Source organism: Lytechinus pictus, chromosome 12 (assembly GCF_037042905.1).
Source record: "Lytechinus pictus isolate F3 Inbred chromosome 12, Lp3.0, whole genome shotgun sequence".
NCBI classification, from domain to species: Eukaryota; Metazoa; Echinodermata; class Echinoidea; order Temnopleuroida; family Toxopneustidae; genus Lytechinus; species Lytechinus pictus.
The window spans coordinates 842,444-854,126 of record NC_087256.1 but is presented as its reverse complement, the minus strand read 5'-3'; the positions used below and the strand labels follow the sequence as shown (position 1 = coordinate 854,126).

The window sequence follows — 11,683 nt, the reverse complement described above, 5'->3', positions numbered from 1 at the left end:
GCTGATAAATAGCCCCTTTTGTTAACACTCCAAAGTATATATTCCAAATTGAAGCCTGGATGACTTTTTAAAAATCCCCTGATTTCATTGGATTTCGCAATACGTTACTTTTAAAATGTATCGAATTGAATAATCTTGTTTTTTACAACAGCAAACCACAATACTGACAAAAGAAAACAAACGAATGATCGGACACCATACCGCAATTTTTTAAATATTCATTTAAATGCATGGTGTAATAACCATAGTTGTCTCATGTTGTGTAGCTCCACCGTATTTTACTGTAAATATAGTCCTCTAATACTGCCCCTACGATCATTTCAGAAGAAACAGATGAAATATCAATCAAAGTATGGGGTGTTGTAAGAAAATATTTGCGATCCATTGCAAATTTACAAGTGATAGAACAATTTCAACTATAAATAAAATCAATTTATACTTGTTACATACAAGAAGGAGACCAGCGATCAGTTGCAAATTGGCAATTAATCTCAAGACATACTATTGATTTGGAGACCTAAAATTGATTCTAAGTTTCTCGCAACATTCCATGAGTCATAAATGTTTTCATATTCTACTGTAGCTGCGTACTCCAGCTACAAAAATAAGATCTCGCAACGAGATATGATGGGCAATTCTCCTGGTTTAATGTTAGGGTAAATTAAAAGGATATTATATCATTTTGAATATTTTTTAATATTTTATTTAGCTGTGTGATCAGTTGTACGATATTATTCATTCCATATTGACACGGTTTGTGTATGCTTGACAGTTCCAAATCCTTGAAATCATTGCTCAGTCACCCATCAAAATTTCAAAAGGATTTTTTTTTTTGTGGTTCATGAAAATAACAAACTGGCCCCCTAACGGACCGCTAAGCGGGTGGGAATGTAGTATTTGTGCACATTATCGCGTGCGACGAAGAAGGTCTAGTGATAATAATATACATGTATTATCATGATAATCACTTCCTCTATTCATTTTACAGAAGTTCGGTCGCCCTGCAGCAGATGATCCAAATTGTTACTCTGATTTCCGGCGCTGACTTCTTAACATGATTCCTTCTTCAGCTGAATATACATCTTGTTTGCGGATAATAATATTTCGAATTTGGTCTTGACAACATTCGGATTTTATCATTTAGAAGTAGACCACATCTTCTTAATTCAAATAGCAGGTACATTTGCTTGATTTATTTGTATCTTTATCATTGATGCATTCTATTCATTGTAACCTAATGTGGTCGCAACCGGGGTCGCAAGCAGTTTAAATCACTATATTGGTAATCATACATTTGAATCCGGTGTTAGATGTATAGATTTGATTTGATCTTCTTGAAAAATATATTTTGTGTGAACTTTGGAGACGTCATTATTTTTTTTATGTGGGTCCTACATGATTTCATGTGATATATTTCTACGATGTTGATTACGAATTATATACAGATGGACATTTAAATTCATTGTATCCAAATCATTTTCTATCTTTAAAATGATATACATTATATATTTCTTGCTATTTGGTTGATTTCTTTACACCTTTTTTGCCGTCCATGTAAATTGTATTTCAATTTCTTTGATAATGATAAAAAGAATCTCTATACGAATATGATTTAGACTTTTATTTCAGTATGCTAACTTTGTATTATGTTGCTGTGTTTTTTTATAATAAGCCATCAAAACAAATTTTATCATACACCGCAAAATAAAAAATATGTTAACATGTCTTTAGATGTCAACACTATAGTCATTTTACTCCAGAATTAAATTTGTGGTGTTAGTAAAATGAAATGATGTTATTTCTACGGGCTTTGAATGTTACTTTTAACACTCTTTAGTGTCATGTTCAATCTCTGGTGTAGTTTTAACACGCAAGGGTGATGTCCCTCTATTATTATTATTTATTCATTTCTGCATGCCATGACAATGTACATAGTGTTACCATCACAAAATTACATACATTAAATTTTACATAATAATAATGAATTATGATCATTTACATAACTGATTATACCAAGGTTGTAGACATGCAGTGGTATGACAATATAAGCATAATATTGAGTTGTTTTCACACCTTTGGATATATGAAATACATACATAAATATAAAAGAATACTAAAAATTAAAAACTAACGGTTACACACAGAAAAAAATTATATGTGCCTCAACTATTTACAAATATTTACAAGGAGTGTGTGCTGGTCCTTTCCCGGGTCCAACCTACTGGTTTAAATGTTAACACCCCATTTTTACAATGTGCAATATAATGAATTCAAGTTTATGCAGACATGCATTATTTTGCACTATCGCACGCACTTTCTAAGTATGTGTTTTTATATTCAGACTATTTCGATATCAAGTCATGATGATTTCTCCAGAAGAACCAGGCCCTTCTACGTTGAAGCAGGAAACTAAAGAAGCTGTGCTGCCATGGTTGTCATTTGATAAGAATGCAAACAATGATGTATATAAGCAGGTATATGTTTAATCTTAATTTTATGTCAATATTAATATTCTTTGCTGTTACTATTGTTGTTATTATTCTTGTCACGAAAAGAAAGATGGTTGTCATATTGTCGACTATCATTACAATTTCTTTGCTAATTAAAAAGTCATATAATGGGGATTACATCTGATTAACAAAACGATCAAAACTGTGTTATTGATTTTGATAAAACGTTATCTATCTATTTTTTTTAATAGATATAACAATTTTCCCTTTAGATGTGATTTTATAGTCATAGTGTGCTAAATGATTGATAAGTAAATCCAGAATGAAATATCATTGATCCCATTAAGTTGCTTATATACCAGGTTCAAAAATTATTATTTTTAGCACATTAATTGATTCATCATTACTTTTTGCAAAGAAACTTGCAGTCTTTTCAAGCATCACCATGAAGAATTACATTCCAAAGAGAATTAAGTCATATTTTCTCAGTGATCTTAGTGCAACTTGACTCTCAACCGATCACAAACGTACGATTAACGATTCTTTCTGGAACGGCTAGTGAGATGTGAATACATGTGTAATCGACTTATTCTGATACAATTTCTAAAATACGTGACATTGTTCTGTTTCTAGGAGAGAACTAATAGCCTGGTCCGGAGCTCATCTTGTGGAAAGATCTACTTTCATGATCATGATGAAAAGGGTTGTTATGACAAAAATAATGATTTTATGTCCCTGAAACCACGTGGAATTACTAAACATAAAGATTCTGAGAGGAAATGGCTCAGCTTAGGATATGGACCAAGCAAGAAACCCCATCAGACATTGCTTCTAGATTTTACGGAGGAGACAAGGTAAATCATTTGCATCGAGATTGTATTATATTGCATGTGTGAATAAACGTGTGACATATTGGGGAACCTTTGCCTTTATTTTTTATTTTTTTACAGATAAATGGCGCTATACAAACGCCCATCATCATCATCATCATCATCAACATCATCAAGTTCACCTTGAATATGAAATATAATTCCATAAATTCCATTTTTATGGAACATGATTTAATAAAAATATATTTCGTATGGAATGGGGTATGAAAGAAAATGTCTTTTGCACTGGCGGATCCAGTGGGGGGGGGGGCACAGCCGGCCCGTACCCCCCCCCCTTTGAGAGGCACAAAAAAATGCCGTTAAAATGTAAGTGTGCCCCCCTTTTGAAAGCAAAGGCCTTTTTTGTCTTTTTCTTTTGATTATCAAATTTTTCCTAGGGAAATATGCCCCCCCCTTGCAAAATCCTGGATCCGCCCTGGTCTTATGATATATCTCCCGCACAAATTAATTAAATTATTAATTAAATCCAGTTTATATAGGATAGATTTGTGAACACAAACTAATCAAATTACATATATATAGTATTGTAAGAATTCAACATTTCCTTTTCAAAATTTAGTGTAGATCTTAAGATCTATACATATCCACACCAATACCGACCCACACATAAAAAGCATTAACAATTTCAAACGATTAGAACCACTTTGAATGGAGGGAGCACGTTCATCAAAGAAAACGGAACAGATATCGGGGAAATGGGAGAGAGGTAAAAAAAAGAAAAGACGAACATTCCGTAGTGTTTCCTCATTTTGTTGTGATTCTTCTACTGGATCTATATCACACAAGTCATGATTTATATTCTTCAATTCAAATTCAACTCTTGAAATCTATACATTAATCATTTTTAATTGTTGAAATAAAGTTGAAGTTTAATTTCACTTACAATTTCCTTTGAAAGTTTATATAATGTCATAACAAAATGGTTATTGAATACACTTATTATTTCAATCTGTCTGGTATATATATATATAGAACTGATAAATTTGTTTAAACACACCGTTCCACTTAGATGCCAGAAGTATAGAAGTAGAAGTATAGGATTAGATAGAAGTTTAGGCCTAAACTTTTGTCAGACAGTTACAATTAATTCATTTATATTTTTTTCCTCAGTGAAGTTTATGAAGAGTGGTACACGTTTTTCTGTGAGAAAATGGGTGTAGAAGTTGCTCCTCAACGACGAAATACTGAGAATCTACAAACAATGAAGAAACCAAACATGCCAAAGAAACGGTATAATTCGGCATTCCTACCAAGTTCCGAGACGGCAAGTATTATATCGATTTATGATTGAAAAAAACCTGTAATAAATAATTTCATCACAATCATAAGCAGGGACGGTGATAGGGAGAGGACGACGCATTTTCCTCGCTCAATAACTCCCTTTTTGGTGCTCTCCTGTCTTCTTTTATTTTTACTTATCCCTTCTTAGTTTTCTCCTATCATTTTCACTATTTGAAAAAATCAGAGGGGAGCAGCGGGGGTGGGGCGGGCAGTTGTCCCCATGCCTTTTGTAGCCATCAGGATTTTTCACAGTCCCTTTTTGCTTCCCTTCGAAATTGGGAAAACTAATTTGACAGAAAATAGTAATACTGACAATACAACTAAAGGGGAAGTTCACCCTGAAGAAAAGTTTGTTGTAAAACTAGCCAAAAAAAATATATATAAGAAGTTAATTAGAATGTTAAATTTTGGATTTGTGACGTCATAAACGAGCAGCTGCCCTATATGTAATGTAATAAATATGAAATGCAGAAATGTCCATATTTTAATGGTTCTTGATGACTTACTTTTTGTTTTCTTTTTAGGAACAGTTGTAAACAAAAATTGAGTGATAATTGATTGTCTGTTGATATACTGAATGTACAGTAAAAAAAAAAAAAAAAAAAAAAATTCTGAGAAAATGGCATTGACTGAGATACCATAATGTAGGAAATCTGCGCGCATATGACGTCACAAATCAAAATAAATCGAATGAATCAAATAATTAAAATTCTAATATTTTTTTAAAAATCTTTGATGGATTTTCCTTTACCCTTCGTCGATATTTTTTTTAATCATTTTTTCTGCTATTTTTGCAATAAACTTTTTGTGAGGGTGAAATAGCACAATCTCGAGTCCTCAACTACTCATACCTGGCCAGTTTCCTAACCCAGAATGCGAGTGTAGTCTAGGAATATAGACCCACTTGAATGATAACATGCTAATTAACTACATGTACATGTACTCAAAACATTTATACCGCAATAATTATGTTACCAAGTAGCAAAAATAATTACTTTTCCTCTCAAAAACTTTAGTTTCTCTATGCACAAATGAGAGACCATACACAATTCACTCCCCTTTAAAGAAAAATATCATACTGTCTTCTGTAAACAGGTCGTTGAACTCGACAACCAATTAGACAATGTGTTCGGAGAACAAAATATAGCTTCCAACCATCATCAACAGGAAACATGCCACCCATCTCTTCGAATTGACCAGGCGGGATTCCACAATAGAGCTCCCGGAAAAGATTCCCCGAGCAGCGAATGCTCGGATAGTAGTGATCTCTCATCCTTCAGCAGCTTGAAGTCCACATGGTAGGCCCGCTACTGAAATGTCTTCCTTTTCATTCTTTAAGACCAAATTCACCAAGGATAACATGGGAAATATTAAGTTAAATTGACATTAAATTTAGTCAATACATGAAATAAAAATCAATAAGATATTCCCTCCTGGTGTTATTGGGGCTCCGGCTCCCTATTTCAATTTTTCATAAAAGTTGTATGATGATAACATGTCTCTTGCCTCTAAGTTCCTTTAAAAATCAGGGGGGGGGGGGGCGCCGCGGCGGAGTGAAGTTGAAAGTGTGTGTGTGTGTGTGTGGGGGGGGGGGGGTCACAGGGAAAAAGGGCACCTTTTCATTTGAAAATTGCACTATCTAAAAACAAAGGGGGAAAAGACTTATCTACCCCACTTTTAGTGGACCCCCTCATTTCTATTTATGCTCAATATTATACTGTTTTTTTTTAACGAAGCAAGAATACTCGTCTGTGAAATTGTATTTGATTTGCAATACTTTATATTACTTTGTATTATGTTTTGAATGGAAATGGAATAAAAAAATGAATTGAATTGAATAACTCATGAAACTGAAGGCACGTAGGATTATTCTTACAATTTTTTTTCTTCATAAGTAGTAACATATAAAAATGAGAATATATTAATTTCTTGTTTCTTAACAATGATGCTGTTATTGAACACGCTTATGTTTTTCCTCTGCGCAGCGTTTTGTTTCGAATATCAACAGCCTTGTATTCCTCGAGAATAATTGTATGTGAAATTCATCAATTTAAAATATTTTTTTTTCTTCAAAATCATGTAATAGGAACAGTTGTTCCAAAGGAAAAGAGACGCCATCAGAACATTAACATACTGAACATTCTACTAGAAGCAGCTACTACTTGTACTAAAAGAAGTAGCTAAAGGGGCAAATCATATTTTTAAAGGGATTATGCGATTAAAGGATACACTTGTAGAAGGAAACATAACGCTAAAGAAACCGGGCCATTAATCGGTATGAAAAGAGTGGTTTTTAAGGACAACCTAAAAAAACAGGCACCTATGAGAAAGCACTGTGTCCCCCCCCCCCCGGATCGCCGCCTATGATAAAAATCTATTTGATTTTTAATAATTATTGTGATTATTAACCATATAGATTTTTTGTTTACTTTTGTGTTTACTTACTTCGATCCCGGTTTTTTTTTAGTTTAAGACAAAGTATCTTAAAGAGCAGGCACATCTTTTAGTTTGACCTCATTACGCCTTTTGACATTTCTCTGTGTATTTGATTAATAATATCACAAATTTGGAAACGAAATATAAGTTCAATCGCTCATTTTCTGTCAATACCATGTATAGTTCCTATAACCCAAAGCTTGAGGACTTAGAATGCACCAAAGATCACCTTCTTCAACATCAATTCAAGGATTACAACGATCAGATCTTGTAAGTAATATCATTCAATAAATATGGATTATCATGTAACAAAATGTATAGATGAAATCACAAACCAAATTAGCATCATGATGCAAAGGTATAAACAAAAGTTGAGTTAAAAACGATGCTAAGATTTAAAAAAAAAAGATTTTCGGAATAATCTCTATAACAATAGGGAAGATCATTATTATTTTTTCTTACAGATTATTGTATTTTTACGATAACTCTCAACATCATTATGACTTGTGTCTCATTGGTTCATGCAATATTTCGAGATTTCATGTTATCAAAAGAAGGGTTATTTTTTTAACCATTTTTTTCTTTACGATTTTTCCAGTGTAACCCGTAATGTGAATGGAAGCAAACTGCATATTGGAGATACCGTAGCTCCAAGGGGCGCTGAGGGGCCAACCGTCATGAACGCTAAAGGATTGAGAGAATACATACGAGCTACTAATGAAGAAAATGTAATGGTTTGTCCGGCTTTTCACTTAAAAATTGTAATATCGGGGATAGGGATAGATGAAATTCTCACTATGATGAATGCTTCTTGGTTTGAGTTTTGACATTACATTGATGTCAAGTACTGTAGGGGGAGGGGTAAGTCATAGTTTGAGCATGAGTGTGGGGGGGGGAGGGGCATAAAAATATCACTATTTGTTGGGCCATTTTACGTCTTTATACGTGAATATTGAAATAGTGGTGGCTATGAAGCCCCCACAGTCCCGTCCCGTGGTACCTGTATATTAATGTTAAATATATTTTATAAGTCCATTTTATTCGTATTTTGGTTGTGAGAAATGAGAAATAAAAACCAAACTGAAATTGAAATGAGTAAGCTGCTCTATCATAAGCCCGGAGGTTGTGTTTGATCTTTGTTGATTGAAATCTTGAATTTTCCTCTATTACCGTATGTAAAAGCAAAAAAAAATAAAAAAATTAGTGATCTGCAAAACTAATTTTGTTTTCCTATATGAGGAGCTAAACCACTTTTAGGAGCAGAAAATGATTATAATCTTATTAAAACAGTGAGCCTGTGTCACAATCACTGTATTCATTTGTTAACAACTCTGTCAACGTATTATGGGAAATAATGAAAAGTTATCAAGGACGAATCTCTTTCTTTTTCTTAAAAATTCGATTTGACGACATTTCAAAATTTTGCTATTTAAAATTGTATTCTTTTGATTTAAATAAACTTAACCATAAGGCAGATTATCTCAGTCTGAATTGTCCTATCAATATCATATATGAATCAGATATCATAACTCTGTAATTTAAGATTAGGGTGGCGTTGTGTATACCACTTCATTCAATAGTTAAGGTTTGCATTTAATTTTATCACAGAAGAAATATGTCATCTTTTAGATTTCTTACCTTTCGAATTTTGTTGTATAATAGTTTAACATTTCTTTTGAATAATTTCACGTCCTCTTTCTTTTATCAGATCTCATTGTCCATCACAAGAGGTGTAGAAGTAACGATAAGAGAAGGAGAATTGGACACGAATATTACCTTCAAAGGTTCCAAGGTATTCTAAGCATTCTATTGTTTATTGATAATGTTCGTTTGTTAATATTCAGTGTATTTTATTATCATATTAAAGACATTTCATCATGTTTATATAATGATGATTATATGGTTATGATTATTATAATATTTTTGATAACTTTCCAAATTAGCAAGAAAAAATGGGAAAGGAAAACAATATTTCCAAGATGAAATACTAAACAATTTTGACAGACGGACTTTTTTGTTGCTTGTCAAGTCTTTTTTTTTAGACCAAAGACCCAAGAGTACACTTTTTTGGCTTTTCAGAGTTTTCATCTAAGGAAGAAACGGTATCGAAACCCCTTATTGAAAACCCTCCTTCTTCTACTATAGTTATAATAAGAAGATTATATAATTTTCATTCACTCTTACAGAGACCCGATACAGCGGAGGCTGTGATGCGAGCATGTTTCACCGATAATCGATTTGATACATATCAGACAGACATCACTATCGCAGAGATCGATAATAAGCCGGTACCAGTCGGAACCCAGTGTGACCAGGTTGGTTTGATATTAACTTTTTTTGTTTAAAAATGTAAAAGATGTTGATATATATGTATTTTACCTTAGTTCATTTCACGTTCTCATATCAAATGGAAAATAATGCATTTATAATTTACATATTACATATTACTAGTATACTAACCAAAACATTAAACCATAAATAAAGATATAAATAAGAAAAAGCATATCCCTATGTAGACCATTTAATTTTGACAAGCCGAAAAAAATAACAAAATGGGATCCTAATAAATTGCCGGTGTTATACTTGATATTGTAGTATTACAAATTATTTCAATGGGGTTAAAAGTTCTATATATTAGAGACAATCTTGCTCGAATGTAAAAGTAAATATAATAAATTATGAGTAGTTAAGTTTCATAAGGGTGGTAATTATACATAGAGTTGTGGTTAAAGTTCCGATAACTAATACATACCTAAACGGGCAAGTACCTAACGATGATTTTGGATCTATTTCATCATCCTATATGGTAAATATAGATCATGATGTCATTTCTTTTGACTGAGATTGGACGAAAGATTGACAAGAGAATAGCGGTCCATTGATCTTTATTTATACAAGCTACTAAACGGAACTTGAGAGAGAAAACAAATCAATGTACCACTATGATTAGTGTAATAAATCAGTGAAAATCTCATTGAGATCTCATTTTTAAAGCATGGATGAGTAAGTAAACAAGGCAGTGTCAAAAAAAATATATAATCATAATTAAAAAAAAAAAATCCCCATTTTTTTATTGAATCATTTATAGTTCCTATCATTATAGTTTTTCCCCAATTAATTTGGAATATTTTTAGGTTACGCAGATGATAATTGAAGCCTTGCGAAAGACAGGTGAAGTTCACCTTCATTTCATTCCGAGGTCATTGATGACGGTCGAAAGCGATGTCGATGGTGACAACAGACCTGAATATGCCAACGCCATGCCTATCAACGTCGAGAATAATTCTCAAAGCCCTGATGAAGCCACACACTCTCACGCGGAAGAAACAGATTGCTAACAACCATTTTCAATTTATTTGGCTGTTTGGTATTTTGCCTTGCTTCGTGACTTTGTCCGCCTATAATGAAGCAAATTTTACCATTCAATCGATCGATCGATAAATGAATGCATAAATAATGAAATAATTATATAAATAGATTAATTGATTGATAAATAAATATATAAACAAAAATGAATAAATTAATTAATGAATGAACCAACCAACCAATGTTGGCTAACTGATTCTTGCATCTAATACATGAAATATTGGGTCTTTAAAATTCCAGTCCGACAGGACTTGTCTTTTTGACTAAATGTTTGTAAATTCTGGCTAGAATCCTGCTCATTAGAGCTTGAATCCAAGTCAGCCAGTCATCTCCAACGTAAATGTTTTCTTCCTCAAATAATGAAGAATAAAACCATAAGCTTTGAAAGGTGTTGCTCATTAATAATCTGCTATGTGTTAATGTGTACAATGTACAGTAACAATGTTCACACACGAACTCGTAATAAACGGAAGCCCCTCTGTGAAATGATCTTGTAAACAATAATAAGAGAGGGGATTTCCCGCTCCTCCAAATGAGGAATTGGACCAGCATAAAAATTATCTGGCAATGTGTAATTTATAAAATGACCGAGCCAGAATTACAATAATTTTACCTATCTTTCGATTTATGTATGCTCGTTCAAGTTCAGCGCTTTCCATTTAGTCTGCAGACACAGACCCCGATTAACTTATTATTAATATCCTGTGTCAATGTTTCACTATAAATTCCATGTCTTTAATCAATAAAAATATTGTAAAATCAAAGATCATTTTATTTCATAGACATTAAATGATTAGCCTAATGTGTATATTGCGAAAAGAAATATGTAAATAGAAAATGTCAGCTGGTCTGACACTATTATATTCGACCTATATCACGATATTGTTCAATCTACAGCTGTGCTTCTTTTGTCATGTAAATATTTGTCTTACTTTGAATATATTTTTACTTCATATTATCTGGAAATTCAAGAAAGGTAATTTATTAAGAAGAAAATAATTAATTAGAAATTATGCATTATAGGTTTTCCCTTTGATTTCATTTTGTCATAAAAATTTGAGGAGCAGATATATTTGATTAAAAGGATCAGTAGATTATCAAACTTCTCCGCTACTCATACATTATTTTATTTATTTATAGATGAATGAATGTTTTTCGCTGGTATGAAAGTCGAAGTTACATTTGCAAGATGGCATTCACAGTAGACAGTATATAGAAGTCACGGGTTTCCGATCTTGATATTTCCGTCCTTAATGTATT

The 11,683-nt window shown here is 32.6% G+C and overlaps 1 protein-coding gene across 1 annotated transcript; it reads left to right on the top strand.

Annotated features, from left to right (window-relative positions):
• Positions 1-969: 969 nt before the first annotated feature.
• Positions 970-10,478, top strand: LOC129273157 (uncharacterized). The gene is made up of 10 exons (XM_064107583.1): positions 970-1,177; positions 2,342-2,474; positions 3,084-3,304; positions 4,451-4,604; positions 5,717-5,919; positions 7,241-7,327; positions 7,656-7,785; positions 8,766-8,849; positions 9,244-9,372; positions 10,192-10,478. The coding sequence occupies exons 2-10, from the start codon at positions 2,361-2,363 to the stop codon at positions 10,393-10,395; spliced, it is 1,326 nt and encodes a 441-aa protein (XP_063963653.1). The 5' UTR covers positions 970-1,177; positions 2,342-2,360; the 3' UTR covers positions 10,396-10,478.
• Positions 10,479-11,683: the final 1,205 nt, after the last annotated feature.

Excerpts from the sequence above, each read along its gene's own strand:
- LOC129273157 (XM_064107583.1), top strand. The coding sequence starts at position 2,361 with ATGATGATTTCTCCAGAAGAACCAGGCCCTTCTACGTTGAAGCAGGAA. Across the intron at positions 4,605-5,716 it reads TCCTACCAAGTTCCGAGACG|GTCGTTGAACTCGACAACCA; the intron begins GCAAGTATTATA and ends TTCTGTAAACAG. Across the intron at positions 7,786-8,765 it reads GAGCTACTAATGAAGAAAAT|ATCTCATTGTCCATCACAAG; the intron begins GTAATGGTTTGT and ends TTCTTTTATCAG.